This window comes from Brassica napus, chromosome A5, assembly GCF_020379485.1.
Source record: "Brassica napus cultivar Da-Ae chromosome A5, Da-Ae, whole genome shotgun sequence".
NCBI classification, from domain to species: Eukaryota; Viridiplantae; Streptophyta; class Magnoliopsida; order Brassicales; family Brassicaceae; genus Brassica; species Brassica napus.
Window position 1 is genome coordinate 10,330,906 of NC_063438.1, and position 21,044 is coordinate 10,351,949.

Genomic DNA, 21,044 nt, shown 5'->3' on the forward strand with positions numbered 1-21,044 from the left:
GGAAAGGTAATGTTCAAACAAAAAAGTTGAAAGGTTTTGCATCTGACCTATTAATCAAAACATGAACGGGTAGAGTCTTCATGTAAGTTGCTGTCAACTTTGTGTAATATGTGGGAACACTGATGATTCCTCTGCAAAAAAAAAAAGAAAGAATTAAAACAAAAGGAATTCAAACTGCACAACAGAACATAGTTAATTGCTACGACTTAAAATATTTTATCACTTATTCATTTACGAAACTATACACCACCGTTAGACTGAAGATTCATCCAGAGAAGAAAAACAAAGAAGATAGGATCTTTCCGATATCAAAATTAAATTCTGAGAGAGATGAAAGCATTAGTTACTTCATGGGAGAAATTAACAGTTCGAAACCATTTTATAAGCAAATTTGCTGCATAACTGATTTTAATGTAGGATGGTGGAGATCGTGGCAAACAATTAAAAAACTGTTCTTTGTTTACGTTGAGAATAGAGATGAAATCAATTGTTTTGTCTAATTTTTTTTTAATATTTTTTTTTTGAAAAATGTAATTTCCATATGGCAAACTTTGATTGGTTGAGTGACTTGTGCTTTAGTATATAAGGGATTACATATTCACTATATATATATATATATATGTATTGTATATTTGGGTGTTTGATCTGACATAAATTATATGTATGTTGTCATTTTAAATGTTATCATGAAATATATATTTTATTTGTAACAAGTTTTTCTGGTGTAAATAAACATTTAATAGTCAATTACAATAATTATATTCACAAAATTGTATTACAACATTTGCAATAACCAGCGCAATAACAACCAAGTAAAATAATTCGTGTTTTGGTTTTAACGAACAACATATTTGTTCAGGGTAATTTGAATCAGAGACACAACATAATCATTATGGGTCAAAGAAAAAAATCTGATGTCATAAAAAAACTAAGCCATGTTAAAATTCCAAAAACAAAATCTAAATCTTAAGTCAAATAAAAATGACTAAAAGAATATAGAGCAAACTAACAAACCATAAATATAGAGAGAATCACAATCGCATAAAATTCAATCAATTTAATGAAGATTCATTATCACTCATTGTCCAATGATTTGCTATAGTTTATAGTACTATTTATTAGCATAATTTTTTAAAATATTTTTTGAATAATAGTATAATTTTTAATGTGAACAACAAAATTTTTTTTGAATATTTATATATTTAAATATGATAGTATTTTATGCGTTTGTGAGCTTTTGTTATATTTGTAATTCAAGGACTTGACATTTTAATGGAATATCTAATATTACTATATTAGGATAAGTGACACACGAGTTAAGGCGGTCACAATTTTTGTCTACCTTGTGAATTTGTGCTGATTCTTGTGGTTTGTTAACCCTTCTGCATTGTAGATCATTATAATTTCAATATTGTGAACTTTATTCTTGTGTTGGGTAGGTCCAAATAATAAAAGTATAGTTTTATTGAGAATATGTCAATATGATCATTGGTAATACTAATATGATCATTGGTATATATAACCATATTTGATATGCAACAGATCTTTCCTGGAAAATACTCTAGGATAACACTAAAAAAATTTATGTCACAAATATAGATTCTAAAAATCAAAATAACCAAAATATTTCGTTAAAGAGGTAAATATACACTTATACTCATAGGGTTAACTAATCCAAACCTTAGGGTTTAGAGTTAATGGGTGGAGATTTAGGATTGAGATTTAAAATTTTATAAAATAAAAAATAAATATTAAAAAATTTGAAAATAAAAATTTTAAAAATAGTTTCAAAAAGTATTTTCGAATTACAAAAAGAAAAATTTGAAAAAAAAAAAATCGATTTTTTTTTTAAATTATATAAAATTCGAATTTGAAAACATATAATCTAAAACTATAAAAAAGATATTATTTAATTTTTTTAATTTTTTTAATTTTTGTATATCTAGGGTATTATGATCATTTTACCTATTAAATGAAACATTTTGGTCATTTAATTGGGAAAATTTGGAAAAATACCTTCTTATGAGTTTATATTTTGAAGATTACACTATGTTTAACTGTTTTTGAAAACTACACTTATTTGTAGATAAAATGATGAAAATATCCAATTTATATGCGTTCTAATATTTAAATTTAAAATATTTATAAAGTAAATCCAACAACAGACTGGTTTTATATTTATCCTAATATTAATATAAGATCTCATTTAATTAATTATTCGACGCCACAATGTTTTATTATCTCTTAGAAGAAGTTACATGTCGTCATCATCATAAACATATTACACCAAATACTATAGAAAAAAAAATCTAAAAGTAGTGCAGAAAACTTATTAGATCCCTCACGAGAATTTAACTAAGAAAATAAATCAATTATACATAATCTAAAAGGTGGCAAAAGCTCGACTAGCTCTACATGTTGCTTCCGAAGCAAAAAATGCTTTGAAGTTTTTCATCACAATTCACCATATATTATTGTTTTTAGGATCCTTTTAGAACAAAAACCAATCAATCAAGATATAAAACTTCTTTAGCAAATACTAAATGATCCCTTGAAGATCTTTCTTATCTTGATATAAGAGCAGACACTCATGAAAACAATCCAAGAAATATATAAGTCAAACGGTGCCTTGATGTATCTCTTCTCTTTATGTTACAGTTTATTAGTTACCGTAACTTTGTACTTTGATTAGCATGATTATAGGGAAGAGGTTATATTTGTGAACTTTGTGCATATGTGCACATAAAAATTTGTGGAGTTGCAGTAAATTTATGACATACTTTTCACAATTTCAAAAGAATGTAGTTTGCCTGTTTTTAATGATTGACTAACTTGTAAAGCAACATGGTTTAATCCATTTCGTGAAAAACTAAACCCCAACAACATTACATATTTATCTCAAACTTAATTTTCACACACATGAATAATAATAATATTTTCATATTTACATTTTGGTTATTAAAACGTGTAATCTCATATTAGAATCAGGGTAAATATGTCTTATCATATAAAAGAAAGTATAATTTTCAAAAAAAGAAAAAAATAATATATTTTTCAAATTTTAAATGATAAACGGTGTATTTTTCAAATTATCCCCATTTAATTCTTTGTAGTCTAATTTTTTGATCAAAACTTGAAATAGTCTATTTAGGAGAATTGTCCATCTTTCTTTGTTGCAAAATATATTACAATACAAGGTATCTAAATGTTCAAAAAAAAACAATGTATCTAAAGATTTTATGTCTTTTTTTTTTTGGTCAAAAAAGATTTTATGTCTAACAAAAATTGACTATTTTCTGGGAAAGAAGAAAATTATAAAGAAAAAGAAGGACAAAGTAGCCGTTGGATAAGCGGATTTCGAATGATTCCAAGGGCTGCCTCCAACGTTCAAAAGATTAGAGTCTTGAAAATTAAAGTTTCCCTTTTCTTTTCATTCAAATCGACGTCGTTTCATCTTAGTCGGACGGCGTTTTATAACCTCAGACTCTCCTCCCATCGATCATCCTCTCTCTCATCAGAAGAAGAAGGGACGAAAGAAGAAGTATCTTTGTTTTCGCTCTCTTCTCTCTCCTTTCGATCTTTGACGATTAGAAAACGAAAGTGATGGCTGCAGTTAATGGGTACCAAGGAAACACTCCGGCGGCGTCAAAGCAATCTGCTCCTCTGACTAAGACTGTTGATAGCCAATCTGTTCTCAAAAGGTATCTTCTTTCCTCGATCTTGATGGCTCAGATTCGTTTCTGTTGTTGTTGGTGTTGTTTTAATGTACACAAACTGTTTCTTGTAATGTTTCTTAGAGAGAATCTATACACTTTTGAATCACATCTTAGTATCTATATTGCTCAAAGCTTTGATTTTTAATACCTAATCTTGATTCTCTTTTACCTAAACGCAGGCTGCAATCTGAACTAATGGGCTTGATGGTAAGTTATCATCTTTTCACTTTCACTTGTTCTTGAATATGGCCTTTTGACTTGGGTTGGGTTGGGTTGTTTTTTTTCAGATGGGTGGTGACCCGGGGATATCTGCTTTCCCAGAGGAAGACAACATATTCTGTTGGAAAGGGACAATAACAGGAAGCAAAGATACTGTGTTTGAAGGAACTGAGTACAGACTCTCACTCTCTTTCTCCAATGACTATCCTTTCAAGCCTCCTAAGATCAAGTTCCACACTGGTTGCTTCCACCCCAATGTTGATGTCTATGGCAATATCTGTTTGGACATTCTTCAGGTGAGATGTACCTTCCACCTTTGTCTGTCTATGTGTGCTTCACAAAATCAGACAGAGAAGAAGTAAACCAAACTTAATCCGTTCTTTTTTCACATCTTATTTTTGAGCAGGATAAATGGTCATCTGCATATGATGTGAGGACAATACTACTATCGATTCAGAGCCTTTTGGGAGGTAATTTATTGTGCCATACAATTTTTATTTCCTCTAAACCGTCAATCCAATAGCTTAGAGTATGTGTTTTTACACGTCTTTGCCTTGTTCAGAACCGAACATCAGCTCACCATTGAACACTCAAGCAGCGCAGCTCTGGAGCAACCAAGAAGGTAAAAAAAATTGCAGATTATGATTTCACATTTATCTTCTTCTGCCATTATAAGTTTCTTATGTCTCTTTTGTATTCTTGTGCAGAGTATAGGAAGATGGTTGAGAAGCTCTACAAGCCCCCCAGTGCATGATAACTTCAGGATGTGTCATTCCTTTGCTCTATAATTTGTTTCTGATCATCAACAGTTTTATCTGTAACATTTTACCTAGCCTTTTGACCTGAGCCAAATATTGATATTGATGTGAGCTTTTCAAAAATTAATCAGAATGATATACACATTCTTCTTATTCATTTCAAACTAAAAACAACCGGAAGTTCAAAGTACAAAACAATCATCATTTTTTATTGTTGAATTAAGGAACAAATAGTGCGAGTGAGTGAAGCTTCTTTAAGCTTCAAAGAATCACTTAGTTAAGAAAGGCCAACAACTTTTCCAGTGACAGTGTCAATGTCAATTTCATAGAAGCAAGGTCTTGTCGGAAGTCCAGGCATGGTACTCATTGTACCAACCAAGGGATATATGAACCCAGCTCCAATACTCCCTCTTACATCTCTTATCGGCAACACAAAACCCGAAGGTGCTCCTTTCTTTGATGCATCATGTGAGAACGAGTACTGTGTTTTCGACATGCATATAGGAAGGTTGGAGAAACCTTGCTGAGTGTACATCTCAATCTGTTTCTCAGCCTGGTCTGAGTATTCAACACCACTGGCTCCGTAGGACTTGGCAATGGCCTCAATCTTCTCTTTGATACTAATGTCAAGTGGGTAGAGAAACTCAAGTGGTTGTGTAATGTTTTGACAAGCTTTTTCAACCGCAATGCCAAGATCCACCTACAACACACCATGTACAAGATAAATCCATCTTTCAAGATAGATAAGAAGGTGCTAAAAGTTAAAAAAGAGAGAAGATGTCCTTACCGCTCCTTGGCCACCATGAGCATGGTGGGAACAAATGACAGCATCAAAAGCACCAGCATCCATTGAAAACTTCTTCACTGTATTTAGTTCTGCTTCGGTATCCGTTGAGAACACATTCACAGCCACAACCACATTCACACCATACGCCTTTACGTTTGATATATGCTTCGCTAGATTCACACATCCAGCTTCAACCAAGGAAACATTCTCGCTTACATAGGCGTGATCAAGAGGCCTCCCGGCAACAACACCAGGCCCACCACCATGCATCTTCAAGGCCCTAACAGTCGCCACAACAACCGCACACTGAGGCCTTAGCCCGCTGTAACGGCACTTGATATTCATGAACTTCTCCGTTCCAATGTCAGAACCAAAACCAGCTTCCGTCACCACGAACCCACCAGGTCCCACCAGCTTCAAAGCGATTTTATCCGCAACAATAGACGAGTTCCCATGAGCTATGTTAGCAAAAGGACCAGCGTGAACTAGGACAGGCGTTCCTTCAAGTGTCTGCATGAGCGTAGGGTGAATAGCGTCTTTCATCAGAACAGTCAAGGCTCCTCCAACACCGAGATCATCTGCCGTGATGGGCTCCCCGGCCCTGCTGTTACCAATCACCATCTTACCAAGCCTCTCTCTCATATCATCAAGAGAAGTTGTCAAAGCCAAAACAGCCATGATCTCACTAGCAACAGAGATATCAAACCCTGTTTCCCTAATCATCCCTTTCTCCTCAGACCCCTGACCAACAGTCATCTTCCTCAAGAACCGGTCATTAACATCCATCACCCTCCTCCAAGTAATAGACTCAGGATCAATATCAAGCCTAGCAAACTTCCTTACCTCCTCGGGAGTAAGCTCCTCAGGACTAGTCTTGGAGATGCCAAGCTTCTTTAAACGCCTAAACATAACGTCACTGAAACTACGCTTCCCTTCTTTATTAACCGGACACAGCCTGTTGAAGAGAGCCTTGTCTGACTGAGAAGCCTCGTGGAACATCCGAGCGTCGATAGCAGCAGCTAAGAGGTTGTTGGAGGCAGTGATGGCGTGGATGTCTCCAGTGAGATGGAGGTTAAACTCATCCATGGGAATCACCTGACTATACCCACCACCAGCTGCGCCTCCTTTGATCCCAAAGGTCGGTCCTTGAGACGGTTGGCGAAGACAAGTAACAACCTTCTTGTTCAGGTAAGCTCCCAAGGCTTGGCAGAGACCTACGGTTGTAGTGGACTTGCCTTCTCCAAGAGGAGTTGGAGTGATCCCTCCCACAACTACATAGTAGCCGTCTTCTCGGTCTTGAAGCTCATCAAATGCAGACAACAAAACCTAACAGAACATAAAAGCTTGATTATTATGTCGGAATCTAAGAATCGTTCGACAGGAAGGAAAGGAAAGACCTTTGCTTTGTATTTGCCGTAGAGATCGTAGTGAAGAGGGCTGAGATTGAGATCTTTGGCAATCTCGGAGATGTATAGAGGCTCGACGGAGTTGGCAATGTCGATGTCGGAGGGGACAGGTGTCACAACCTGAAGCTTTCTTGAGGTCATTGTAGGTATCACTGCTTCTGGAGAGTGAGGAAGAGAGACAAAAGTCTTCACTTTTGGTGATACGTATGGCCTTGCGATAGGTGGAGGATGAGGAAATGGGAGATGACGATTGGCGACGACCATGATGTGTGTTGTTTGTCTTTGTCCTTTTAATTATTCATTCATAAACATATAATAATCGATGCCGTAATATTGACGGTTTCACCCTTTACCTTCCTATAAGCGAGCGGCTAAGCGAAGCCATAGGTCATAGACTCATAGCAAGGCCCACAATTGCTGGGGTTTTTCTTTTCTTTCTTTCTTATTCCATGTAGTATATAGTAGTTATATGATTGAAACAAGTAGATGTAGTTCATAGCAGAAAATGCTAGTTTAAAGATATTCAGAATGAAGGTTGATATAGGGGAGATGATATTAACTTTCATGTTGTTTCCACTCTAGATTTTGTGTTTTTACTTTTTGTTTATATGTTTTGGAGGTGAGCAATTCTGAGATGGCTTTGATGATCATTATTTCATTATGAGTACACCTTTAATTGTTTAGCATGGTGTAGTCTTAGTTTAAGGTCTATATTGCAATTTTTCATAGCTTGTGGTCAAATATTGCTTTTTTTTTTTGAATTATATGTAAAATTTATTCAGAAAAGGTTATGTTTTACAGACTAAGCTACTGAAATTAGAGATTTTTTGAAAAAAACAGAGCACAGAATATATCATAATCTCTTGTGATGGGAAATCATCATATATTGAAGAGGAAAGAACCAATGTTCTCATATACGGAGTTTGATTTACATGCAGGACTAATCATGTGTGCTTTGTTACTATACACACTAGGATAAGACCTGCACCTTGCGCAGGGTAAATTTATATGAAAATTATTTAAGAAATATCATATGAAAAATAATATTTATATTATTAATCGAATTAATATTTTTGGCCCATAAAATGTTTTTAAAATTTTTTTTGTTAACTACATAATTTGTTTACTAATGAACTGCTCTCATTTTTAAAAATATTTTAGGTCAAAAAATTATTTATCACATAAAAACCTAACGTTTAGGTCGAAGAATCTCATGCCTACTATTTGGTTACAATGAAACTATATCAGCTCGGTTTTATATCATGATTTAGCAATTTAAAAATTAATTATGGTTAAAAAGAGTTTACGTTCACGTGTCAATCATATCTATCTTTGATATTTTTTCTCATTTTTGTGTCATTTTGGTTATTTGCTCGATATAAATATTAACTTTTGAGTTTATTCTCATTTCTTTCTTTTATTTTGCCTGAGATTTAGAAAATGTTTAAGATTCAAAATTATTAAAGAGATACATACTTAGGTAGATATGCGCCTTGTGCAGAATAAATATTTTATATTTATTACTTATTTTATATTTTTGTGCATATTAGGAAATAATAAAATAATAATTATATTTTAAATAATTAAGAAATCAGTTACTATTATGTAATAAATTGGTTTGCACATATAAATCAAATGACCGCTCTTGTTTATTCACAATCATTTTAGAATAAATAAATCAAAATAATCAATCTTATCTATCATATATGATATATAATTAAATTTAAACGATATGAAGTATATATATATTAATAAAAACAACTATTAAAATAAAATTATTTGTTTCTATGATTTTATTATCATAGTATCTTATTATAGAAAAAAATTTAAACATTGATCACAAAAGTTTATGTGAGACTTTTAATAGTTTTAATAATTTATACTCGTTTTTTGAAAAATTCAAAATACAACATATAAAAAAAAAACTAAAATTTTAATATATGATTAATTTAATTGTGTAATTTATTTTAATAATAAATAATTAAACAAAAATGATAGAAAGTATACATATTATTAGTAAATCTTCATTATTTAAAACCATTAATTACTATATATATCATAATCATATTAGGTAATTCCGTAGGTTTTATTTAAGGAAATAATATATAATAAATTTTAGTTTGATAAATCAATAGTCCATAATGAACATACTATATAATATAACATTCTCTAGCAATTTAATTTTGGACTAACAAAATTTTCAATTTATTTTCAAGCCACCACGTAAACAAATTAACATTCCAGTTACGTGATAACTCAGCATGACACTTTTTAATTAGTACAAATTACAGGTTCTAAACTTTTTAAATGTTTCCCTATTAATATATAGGGGACGTTAAACCATTGATCATTAATTTTAAACATAATAATTTTAACAGTGTTAGTAATTGTGTCATTTTTTAAAATTCAAAATATAACATATACTAAAAAAATCTATATTTTAATTTGTAGCTAATTTGATTGTTTAATTTATTTTAATAATATAAAATTTAACAAAAACGATGGATGAGATATAAATTATTATCAAATCTTTATTATTAGAATCATTAATTGTCATATATATATTAGTCATATTTGGTAATTTTGTAGTTTTTATTTAAAGAAAGAAAAGAAAATAGTAATTGTATACTTTAATTAATTTTATGATTAGTTTAATGAAAAGTATAATATATACTTAATTGGACCAACATATTTTCTAAGGATTCTGAATTTCATTCTGGTGATTACATGTGGCTACACTTAAAGGTTGTAGTGTTTCTCGATTAATATATAAGGGATTGCATTGGAATAGAAACTGATGTTTTTCCAAACAACTGACATGATGTTTCCAATTACATTTTTTTGGGCTAGAGTTAATTTCTTTAACTGTGAGAATGTTATGTGGCAATCCCCACACACACAAAAAATGCTAAATCTTTGGTAGTATGTATATGAAGTTTCCAAATAGCTTGGTGATGGCCATGAGCTATATCAACATTTTTTTGACTTAACGTGAGCTTACTTTGGACATAATAGTCTGACTTGACTCTGTATAATTAATGGTCCATGTTATTATGCACATGCATGTATATAAGATTTTTTTTAAGAATGTAAATGTCATAAATGAAAAGTCTGATTTACAAGAGCAAATGCAAATCTAAAATTGAATCACCTTGGCAAAAAGAAGAAAATAACAAGGTGAGGCAAACAAAAGAGTGAGCAGAAAAGCTAATTCAACTCAACCACAAAGGCATCAAGTTCTTGAAAAGCTTCCTATATCGCCTTGCTGTGATAGCATTCCGGATTTCTTTGTCAATTAGACTGTGAAGACTAATAGGAGATAAGGTGACAGAACCTCAACGTGGTGGGAGCCTGAGTTGATGTGGCCTTTATCCAAGATAAAATCTCAGGCCAAGAGTTGAATAGATTTAGAGGTGGGTTTAGTCTACCAATAGAAAGCATCCAGACATCAAAACTAAAACCACACTTGAGTAGTAGTAGGTGATCTCTTGTTTCCTCTAGCTGTGAACAAAAATGACAAATGATCGGGACCTGCAAACCCCAGTCTGGAAGTCTTGAGCGAGTAGGAAGCCTGTTGTAGTTTGCCATCCACATATTAAACATGTGCTTTGGATACTTCCTTTGTGCCACCCCAGCTTGGACCACTCTTTAATCGAGTCTCTTGGCCTCAGAACCTTTCATGTATTGCCTGCTTGGTCATGTATATAAGATTTTATCTGATTATTAAGATAAGCTCCATTAGCTAAGCAATGATTGACATAAACACACAAACAAACAAAAAACAACGAATGAAAATTTAGTAAACCTACTGCATTAGTAAACATTATTCTTTTGGAAAAGATGCTACAAAGGGAAGATATGAAAGAAAAATTCTGTTATTTCTTTATTCTGGTAAACAAATGATTTTCTTTAGTATTTTGAATAGGGGTGAGCACAAAAAAAAATGAACCCCAAAAACTCGAACTGAATCAACCCAAAAATTGAGTTTCAACCGAATCCGATATAATATTTGATGGGTCTTGTTCAATGGTATTTCTGATCTTAGGTTTAACAAATCCAAACCTAAACACATAGATCCGAATATACTTGGAAAAATTAAAACCTAAAAAATAACTATAACAAATCAAATCCAATTCCGAGTAAGTATCTAAAATATTCAAAGCTTCTAATGAGTATTTAAATCTATTACATGAATAACTAAACCAACATTCATTTTAATGTATATTTTGTTGTTTGATCAAATACTAAGGACCTACGGTTTTTGTGTTTTGACAATTGAATATGAAGTTCGATTGAAATAAATTTGATAATTTCCTCTATTTTGAAGTTTAAATAAGGGTTAAATCATATTTCTTATATTTACAAAGTTGTTAGTTTTACCTTATTTATGTTTTTCTACTCGTAATGACTATTGTCGAATCATGTCAGCAAGCATTTGTTAGTATAAATTTATAATTGTCCAGTTTTTAAATCAAAATATTTACTTTTGAATTACAAACAAGTATTCAGATAGAGAAATATAACCTGGTCCAAAACTCAGCCTTGTCCAAATGAAGGGAGTTAAAGACATGAACTCCATTCTTCGGTACTGGTTTGGAACTAGATCTAATTATATAAAAAGATGTTGCTTCTCTCTTGTGATGCCACATAGGATTACAGGTCACAAAGTCGTTTATTCAGAAGCTGCCATCTGTCCAGAGAAGCAAACGCACCGTTTCATTTATTTCTCTTATGATGGGCTTTGACCCATTTGTAGACAGAAAATCTTACCTGAAAAAAACGACGCTTCCGTCTACACTTTTTGCCGTCAAAGTTCTTCATCTGTTCATCTACCTGCGAGAAAAAGTTGAGGCGTTACTTTTTGCCGAAACGGAATAAAGCTGAACCCAATCGTCGTCATTAACACACACATTAACCAAAGCTCTCCATTCCTTCCACGATTTATCAATGAATACATCTTCCAATTATAAAAAATGTTCTATAAAAATTCTTCAGTTCAAGCTTCTAATTAATGGTCTCTGATGTTCGACTTCAAACGAGGATCCTACAAGAATATTTAGACACAAAATCTGAAACCGAGGAAGATGAAGAACTGAGACTTACCCAGAATCAAGATCGTTCTTAAAACAAAATCGTAGTAAGCCCTTTTCTCAGATCTTGCAATTGTTCTTCACTGATATTTTTCTCACAGTCGTCTTTAACGTGGCATGTCACTAGAGCGAGATGGAGGGCGACGGAGCAAGCGGAGACGGAGTAAGTGGAGGAGAGAAAGGAAGCAAGTGGCGAAGAGCGACAGAGCAAGGGCGGAGACGATGGAACAAGCGGCGTTGAGCTGATGGAGCAAGTGACGGAGAGAGCGAGATGGACAGCCATGGAACAAGCGACGGAGAGTGAGACAAGAGATAGAACAGGCAATCGTTGCAGTTCAATGGTACAAGGGTGGTTGATAGGCTCTCAGACAGGGTGAGTTTATAAGAGCTGGAATTTTTTTTTTTGGTGCAGAAAAGGGAATGAAGGATTGTGTTTATGTTGATTTTTTTTTTTACAAAATTAGGTTCATGCTTTCAAAGTTTCTGTACATTAAGGGGTGAAAGTTCATGTGGAGGAGTCTGACATGACTAGATAACTTCTCATGAGGATGTTGCTCAGTTTCGAAGGCCTCCAAACAACAGAGAAAGCTAGAGTATAACACGATGATGCAGAGGTTAGTGTTTCATTTCCTGCATTTTTTCATCTGTCTGCATCATAATCTATGTCTACACGTTAAAAATGTCAACAACAGTGGTGAACGATATGTATCACCTACTTATTACTAATGAGTTGCAATGACATGATTGGTGACTTTGGTAGATATACATTGGGATTTTATTTATAAATTTTGTTCAGTTAATTGATATCGTAGAGCCTTCAGTTTCTATACATACAGATTTGAAAAATTTATGTCTAACAAAACAAACATTCGGTGAGAAAGAAAACATTACCTCGGGTTGAATCACTCATTATTCCATACATATCTAACAAGTAACAAGGCAAACTGTGTCGCCGTGATCTCTTACCTTAAAATATAGCCTCCTTGAAACTATTTACAGTAACTTCACCAAAATTTTTGGTCCTTAGTTACTTTAAACCGTCGAGTATATGGTTGCAGATTTTCTTTACACGGCAAATAAGAGTTTTCCAGATCACACAGGGCAGGCAACAACAAAAGTAAATGCGTGTAAAAGAAAGAACAAGTAATGGATCTATAAAGGTTTTTTTTATAAAACAAATGGATATATTCACATTTGGCTTCTAAAACATTTCATTGCATACTCTAAACATCTTTAGTAAGTTTCTCCACGGTGACAAAAAAAAAAAAGTTTCTCCACACCTAATTTCTCAAGATTCTTTTCCAGAACTGTCACACGTTTAGCTCTAATAGATTATAAAAAAGTTGTACGAATAGTTGCATAAACAAAACATACAAAAAGTTTTAAACTTCACTGCAACAAAAAACAGAGTTATTGCTTACTGCAATAAGAGATGATAAACTTTGAGCAGGCCTGATCCTAAAGGTCTGATTTGTTTTAAATGGGCATTACATAATACGAATATAAAGATTTAGAAAGGTTTAAAGAAAAAGCTTCAATCAAATGGTAGTTCACATATCGGGATAAGAAACAATAATGGGTAACAACAAATAAATTAATCAGATGACTAATGTTTAAGTAATCCACTATATAAAAAATTAATGGGCAAAGTTTTCAAACAACTATTTTAAATTTTTGTCACACAAAGAGTGTTCAACAAGGAAAATAACCAAAATATATTTTAATAAAGAAGCAAAAACCTCTTCTAGCCATTACTTTATGTATATATATATATATATATATATAAATAAAAGATAATAAAAATAAAAAGAAATACATAAATAAAATAAAAATTTATAGTTTCTGACTATATGTTTTTTAATTTGAATTTTTATAGTTTTTTCAATTTTTCTTCCTGAAAGTGAAAATAGGAAAGATTAATAATACAATCTATACTAATTCAAAAAATACACGACCCCACGTTTTTATTTTATAATGAAAATGTTAATTCAAAATAATAATAGAAAAATGAAATATAAAAAAAGAAGACATAACACACATATATAAAATAAAATAATACATGTCAATTGGAATAATTATTGCATGCCCTAACATTATTTAAAACCATAAAAATAATAAACACTATTCTTGCAAAAGCTTAAATAAAAGTCACTGAAACAAAATATACAATTACATAGTTACATACATCACACGTAAACATAAAAACCTTATAATATGAGAGGATGTAGCTTTCCATACACAAACGTACACTTTCCATATTATGTTCTCCGTTTGTTATAGGCACGCAAGGGAAAAGTACACTTTCCATGTCAAGTTAACCACGTATGATTTCACGGTTTCACCTCAAGCCGTCAAAGCTTCACTGTCACCCTTATTATCAATGAATGTGAACGTCTGTTCGACATGGGAGGTGAACCACAAAATCTATTTACTTTTATAACATTATCATGTTAGGCATAAGATAGTTATCAAAAAAAAAAAAAATGTTAGGCATAAGAGAATTAGAGATCGGTAAACCAATGTTGGATTCGATCGGATAGAAATTCAACAAAGGTTGTGACAAAAAGAAAACGAAGAAATTCAACAAGGGTCGTGAGGACAGTTTATCTATGACGATCAACCGATTTTATGGTTCCAAATGGTGACCGACTGCACCGTACTACCGTGAATAATAAATGACTCCAAATGGTGACCGACTATACTATACTACCGTGAATAATAACGAAAATCCTTATATATACTTATGTATTTGTATTTTTATTATTATTAGAACCGCAACACAGCTGTTTCGTAATTGTTCCGCATGTCATCATTCAAATTTAGAGTATATATATTTTTCTTACAAATATCAATATAACACAAACACAATAAAAGTATACCATCCCGCCCGTAGAGCGGGCCGTCCCTAGTTGTAAATATTTTTTGACTAGTGGTTTAGGAATTTAGAAGGAAATAAGGTTCTTATTTTCTTTTATAAAGGATCTACTTGATGTAAATAGGTTTTTTTTATGAATAATTTAGCATTCATTTAAAAATATATATATATAACCAAACCCGTATTCTGTCGCAAAAAAAAAAAAAAAAAACAAACCTGAATTTTTAAACGGGTTCAATGTATTACTGTATCCAAATCGAAGCCGTAAGAATACCTGAATAGAATTAAATTTCATGTCTACAGAGAATCGAAATCCGATTAAACACCAAAAAGCTCATGGCTAGTTTTTAACATATAAAGCGAAAACAATAGAAATGAAAATTCCATTTATCATCATCACCTTTACATTATCCTTTTCTTAAAGAAACAAAGAATACATAAAAACCTTCCTAAACATTTACACATAAACTTGTGCATATGCTTCTATATAACAATAATAATTAACAAACAAATATTGAATAAATATATACACACAAACTTACATAGACGCACATAACCAATTATATAAACAACGATGATGATGATGATTCATGACTGTAAAGAGGCAACGAGAAGAGCAGAGCCAATGCTAGAACCATCTTCCATGGCTTTAACGACCACGTATTGGCTCACTTCTTCTCCTAAAATCTCCACCAAAGCCTCTTCCATGTATTCTCTAAACATGGTGTAATTCATGTACAATCCTCCTTCTACTGCAACAACTGTTCTTTTCTGCATCCGCATTTCGCTTCTGCTTCTCCCGCTCGTGATTCCTCCGCTACCATCACGGCCAATCTTCTTCAAGATTCCTGCAATACCCGCTGCTGCTAGCCTCCCTGCTCTTCGTGTCACCACGTCGCATATCTTGACCACGAGTTTTCTCACCTTCAATGGTACTTCTGATACCTGTTTGTTCATTTCACATGCAAGTGAAGCTTCCTCAGGTTCGTTCCACCATATAACATTTCAAACATTCAAGTTATATAATAGTGAGATTTTAAGTTTTACCCCCAAGTCTTTCAAGATCCTAGCTACTTCTTGCAGCTCAGGTGTGTCATCTTCATGCATGGCTGAGACTGAATTTGTTCTGAGAGATTAAACAGACACGGTTACTACTTAATTAGATAGTTGGTGCAGAAGAAGATCAAAGTGTGTACATGTTCATTCAAAAGTTGATGTAGAAGATACATGTATGAAATAAAGCATCAAATTATTAGACAACAATCAAATTTCTAGCAAGAGATATAGAGGAAACGTACCTTAGAACGTAAGGCTCAGATAACATGGGCGAGGTGGGTCCAAAGATGTCGGAGACTTGCGACATGCGAAGGATTACTCTTCGAACAATGTCACCCAGATACAATCCTGCTATAATCTTCTCAAATCCCTATATAACAACAATCCCAAAGATCTTAATTGCTTATTGATCACCTAGTGATAACTCATGATGCAATACCAAATGGAAAAAAAAAAGAAAAGTTAAGCAAAGATTACCATATCATTTGGATTTGAACTCTCTGCATCCAAGTCAATGTCATACGATGTTCTTGGGAGGTGTGAGGACCAAAAATTACCCCACTCCATATTGACTACCTGAAACATAAGAATAAAATGAATCATATATATTAATTTCTCTAGGATCTAAAGCATAATTACTGGTTTCTCAGAAAAGAACATGGAATGATTTTTTTAGTACCATGCTTCCAGAAGTGGTAAGCAGACCCTGAGACTTGATTATGGCATCAGTTCGTTCCAAGTAACATGCATTACTACCTGTTCCAAATACAACCGCAACAACTGTATCTGGATCATGATAATATCCAAGTGACAGGGCTCCGACAGTATCATTCACCTGCTCAAAAGAAAGAAGACTCCATTCATAACTAAGCATCATTTCATGAGATAATTCAGATAAGGCATCAAAATGTTGACAGGAAAGGGGCAGAATAAAAAGGAGAATGATGAAGAAAATTGCAGTCGATGTAGCCAGAATTTACCCAACAAAATTATTTATGTTCCGTCGACAAAGCAAACTTACAAGAGCTGCAACATGGATATCTAGGCCTCTTCTGTTCAGCGCTCCTTGTAGACATTCAGCTACATCTTTCCCAACCTATAATATAATAAGGATTAGCATGTTATATGATAAAATAAACTTGACTTTGCATAATGTCTAACTTCCACAAACTACCACTAGATCGATTACATGATCACAAAGTAATAACACAGCAAATAGTTAATGTTAAGGTCAAGGTCATCCACTCAGATAGCATATAATGTTTTAAAATGTAATAGGAATGGTTCCAACGAATAACACAGACAATATCTGACAATTACAGAGAATCTAAGAAGTAATTTAAGTATTATTTTACTAACCATTTCACTAATCTCAAAACCTTTGGTCCATTTGATTAGAACTCCTGAAGATATAGAAGAATGCTTGACAGGGAACGAAAACGTAAACGCAAGTTCCCTTTTCACACCTTGTGAATTAGATTCCTTTCCTTCTTTTTCGATAAACCTTTCCATGGAAAAGGCGAGAAAGTTGAAAAGAACCTACAATCATGTGACCAAAAGAGATTTAACAGATGCTATATTAAGAAATTTGCATTACAAGCAGGGACCAGTGAGAAATAAAAAGGTCACCTCGCTGGTGCTATTCATCAAATGTGAAGGTATGGGGTGTCGTTCAACGTCTTGAACATCTAGATAAGACCTTTCACCACCCAGATGAACCCTCAAAATCCTAAAGTAAGTGCCTCCAAGGTGAAGTGCATAATAAGTTCCTTTCTCCGTCCTGAATTAAAGGCAGTCAGTGCAAATGCATATCCCTAATTGCAGTTAGATTACATTCTTCATGAAGATGAGATAAATAGTGGAAGCTTCGTCAAATTCAATGATTTTGCTTAGGAACACTAGAAAGAGAGCCGCATGCAACAATAAAGGGAGAGAATCCAATGGCTATAATATGATGAGAATAGTAGATTTTCATAGAACAGTAGGAAACAAGTGGGTAGGAACAAGATACCAAAGTAAAGGTAAGAGATAAAAAGGAGAACTCTTTGAAGCTTTTATAGTATACAAAAAGACCAGAATCAAAGGATCTATGCCTGCAAGAAATGGTACCCACAGACACTTATTTTAATTCCTTAGCTCCACAACTAAGGCTCAAAGTCGAGAGACCTTCAAAACAAAGGTACACCCTTTTGTAACGACCACGACCAAGAAGGAGCTCATATCTCACAATCTTAAGAGTAACAAAAAAATTATGAATAAATCAAGCAATTAAGTATTAAACTTAAGGAACATAGATCATGCAATGTTTTAAGCAAACAAGATAAGAAGGAAGAAAGCTTTTTACCCATTAGGCAAATGATGGACGAAAGTGAGAAGCATTTTAAGCTTGGAGCCACCTTCAGAAGCCAAGCCAGCGTGCATCTCCACGGCCATGGCATCCACCACTTGCCTCAGCCTCCCCACCGGAGTATCAGAAGCTTCCTCCATCTCCTTCAAAATCTCCACCACGGCCCTCCATTTCGCCCGACTCTTAATCCTCCTCCCCACCATCACCGCCGCCACGGAGCAAGACACTAAAACCGCAGCCGCCGCAAACGCAACCGCAACCTTCCCCATCACAACACTTGCTTCTTCTCTCCTCTCGACGGTACTAGGCACCTACTCCAATAAAGAGTTGACGAGTGAGTACCGCCGGTCAGAAGAACCAAAACGACTCCGTTTCACCCTCATCAACTACTTCTTTTTTATATCTTCTTCCTCTTCTTCTCTCTCTCGACCGCCTTTCTCGCTCAGCTGTTTCTTCTCTTACTACTGAAAACTAACTGCCTTGATTACGATAGAAATCTCCGGCGATGCTCCAAACCGATTCAAACTCGAGTTTCTTGCCGGCGGTGATACTGTCGACAAATACGGAGAGAGACAGAGAGAGAAGGGGCTGGAAAGCGAAGTGATCAATATATATATATTTATATAATTCGCGTAATTACACTATACCCTCTCGTCTTTTTGGATGTCGACGGTTTCGATTTTTTTTTTTTTTTTTTGTTTTCCATTTTTTTTTTCTGCAAAATCTAATATATTAAATTAGAGTCACTTTTTTTATCCACTATACAAATTACAAAAGTCATAGTAGTTCTATTTTATTAGTTATATGATAAAATATGACATAATAATCAATAAAAAATTAATTATAAATTAGTTCTAACTATAAATTTAAATTTTATTTTTAGTTATAACAAAATATGTTAAGAGAAAACCTAACAAAATCTTACTAAACTTTTAAAATTTTTAATTAAATAAAGCATCAAATAGTTTCGTAATTAATAATTTATTATTATTTTAAAATTCATATTAACTAAGTTTTATTATAAAACAAAAATAAAAATATATAATTTTTTATGAAAAAATTATAATCTATATTAATTAAAATAGAAGTGTTATATAAATTAAATATGATAAAATTATATTAGTTTGGTAAATTAACCTACTTACTTTTGAAAAATACTTTCATTTGATTAAATTATTATATACCACTAAAACGGGTTAAAATTTGTTAACTATGTAATATTCTTATATAAAAAACAAAATTATTAACATATGTTAAACTTTTTATTCGACAACTATATATTTTCAAACCAAATCAAACTCTAATATTAATGATAATATTAACATTCACCATTTATAAAATAAAAAAATACCCGCACAAATGTGCGAGTCAAACTCTAGTTCCATTTAAATTACTCAATTGAAATTTTTTTTACTTTTCCAAATCTGTTATACTAGTTTATGATTATTGTAGTCCAATTTTTTTGTTTATAATTATTTGTTAGTCCAATGCTATATGCTAAATTTATTAATTCAGAAGTCTAATTTGCTTTCTTGTGTTATAGATGATTAATTTTGATAAAGTATGGTCTTAACTGGAAGTTTTTAGTTAATTTGTATTGAAATGACAAATTATATTTAACATTAAGTTTTGTTTTTTAGTTCGGTATAATTGAAATTATTATTTTACAAAATATTCTGAAATCCATTATTATTGAAAATATTTTAACTTGTAAATTTTAAGAGATATATAGTGATTTTAAAGTGTTTTCTGGAGTTTCTCTTACAGAGAAATCTTATGATGTTTTTTTTTTGAACTTAAAAGAGTTAAACACGGGTCTATTAAAGACACAGACCTAACCCTTGGGTGGAGGTACAGCTCACGGATAGACTCTCTCCTGGGCATTCAAATGAGCAGAAAGCAATAGCCCATATCCGTGTGGCCAGCAGGATTCGAACCAGGGTTCGCCGTATTGGGTTTAATCCCTCAAGCGCCACTAGACTACCATCACTGGTTAAATCTTATGATGTTAGATTGAATTTTTCGTTCAACTAAGATTAAATTAAACTATTCAATTCATTTAAAATCATCAATTTTGTTTTATAAAAATTGTATTGATGGTGAAATGGTTAAATATTTTAAGCTATGCTTACCCTAAATTGTAGTTAACTTACGCTTATGTATCAACCTAATTATCTTTATACGAGAAAAAGAAAAGGAATTTCAAGTTTTATCAGTAGGAGACTATTCATGTATGTTGTTTTTATTTGCGTGTGGTAACCAGAAGTGAAAAATATAAGACCGCTGAGAAAGAAAACATGTTTTCTTTTTTTTTCTCATAAAAAATACATGTTTGTTAAGTGTTAACACTATTAACACACAAAGGGAAAATATGTGGATTACTGTTGTACCCTCAATTTCATATAATATTATCGTCGTGCCCAGTCTTCTCTCTCTTTTTCTTTAATCGCACTTTAAGGTGAGGGTTACAAATAGGGAAATACCAAACGTAACAACTTACATTTAAATTCCACAAACATATTATAAATTACTATTTTAATACTAAAAGTAAAAGGGTGATGCCGCCCGTTTGACCTTTGACCGGTCGATTTAATGACACTCTCCTTTGAATATGATTTCAACGGCGTGCTCCTTTTTGCCGTTGGGAATATCTAATGATCAATTACTATTATAAATCGGCAAACTCTAACCGTCAAATAATTAATTTAGCAAATAATCATCTGTCCTTTTGAGCAGATTATTGATAATGACTCGTGGCTGAATCACGTCCAATAATAAACTTGCAATGTA

The 21,044-nt window shown here is 32.8% G+C and overlaps 3 protein-coding genes and 1 long non-coding RNA gene across 4 annotated transcripts; 2 read left to right on the top strand and 2 right to left on the bottom strand.

The window, feature by feature from the left end:
• Positions 1-3,426: 3,426 nt before the first annotated feature.
• On the top strand, positions 3,427-4,848 carry LOC106368827 (ubiquitin-conjugating enzyme E2 20). The gene is made up of 6 exons (XM_013808881.3): positions 3,427-3,701; positions 3,896-3,923; positions 4,004-4,231; positions 4,342-4,405; positions 4,498-4,557; positions 4,643-4,848. The coding sequence occupies exons 1-6, from the start codon at positions 3,604-3,606 to the stop codon at positions 4,687-4,689; spliced, it is 525 nt and encodes a 174-aa protein (XP_013664335.2). The 5' UTR covers positions 3,427-3,603; the 3' UTR covers positions 4,690-4,848.
• On the bottom strand, positions 4,817-7,178 carry LOC106368826 (formate--tetrahydrofolate ligase). The gene is made up of 3 exons (XM_013808880.3): positions 6,878-7,178; positions 5,481-6,806; positions 4,817-5,393 (listed from the first exon to the last, which is right to left on the bottom strand). The coding sequence occupies exons 1-3, from the start codon at positions 7,148-7,150 to the stop codon at positions 4,971-4,973; spliced, it is 2,022 nt and encodes a 673-aa protein (XP_013664334.2). The 5' UTR covers positions 7,151-7,178; the 3' UTR covers positions 4,817-4,970.
• A 4,383-nt stretch (positions 7,179-11,561) lies between these two features.
• On the top strand, positions 11,562-12,780 carry LOC125609540. The gene is made up of 3 exons (XR_007339767.1): positions 11,562-12,023; positions 12,104-12,349; positions 12,441-12,780. It is a non-coding gene; the product is annotated as an uncharacterized LOC125609540 (long non-coding RNA).
• Positions 12,781-15,218: 2,438 nt separating this feature from the next.
• LOC106368828 (hexokinase-3-like) lies at positions 15,219-18,852 on the bottom strand. The gene is made up of 9 exons (XM_022720098.2): positions 18,252-18,852; positions 17,537-17,687; positions 17,267-17,446; positions 16,929-17,003; positions 16,587-16,742; positions 16,385-16,483; positions 16,150-16,277; positions 15,899-15,977; positions 15,219-15,796 (listed from the first exon to the last, which is right to left on the bottom strand). The coding sequence occupies exons 1-9, from the start codon at positions 18,521-18,523 to the stop codon at positions 15,440-15,442; spliced, it is 1,497 nt and encodes a 498-aa protein (XP_022575819.2). The 5' UTR covers positions 18,524-18,852; the 3' UTR covers positions 15,219-15,439.
• Positions 18,853-21,044: the final 2,192 nt, after the last annotated feature.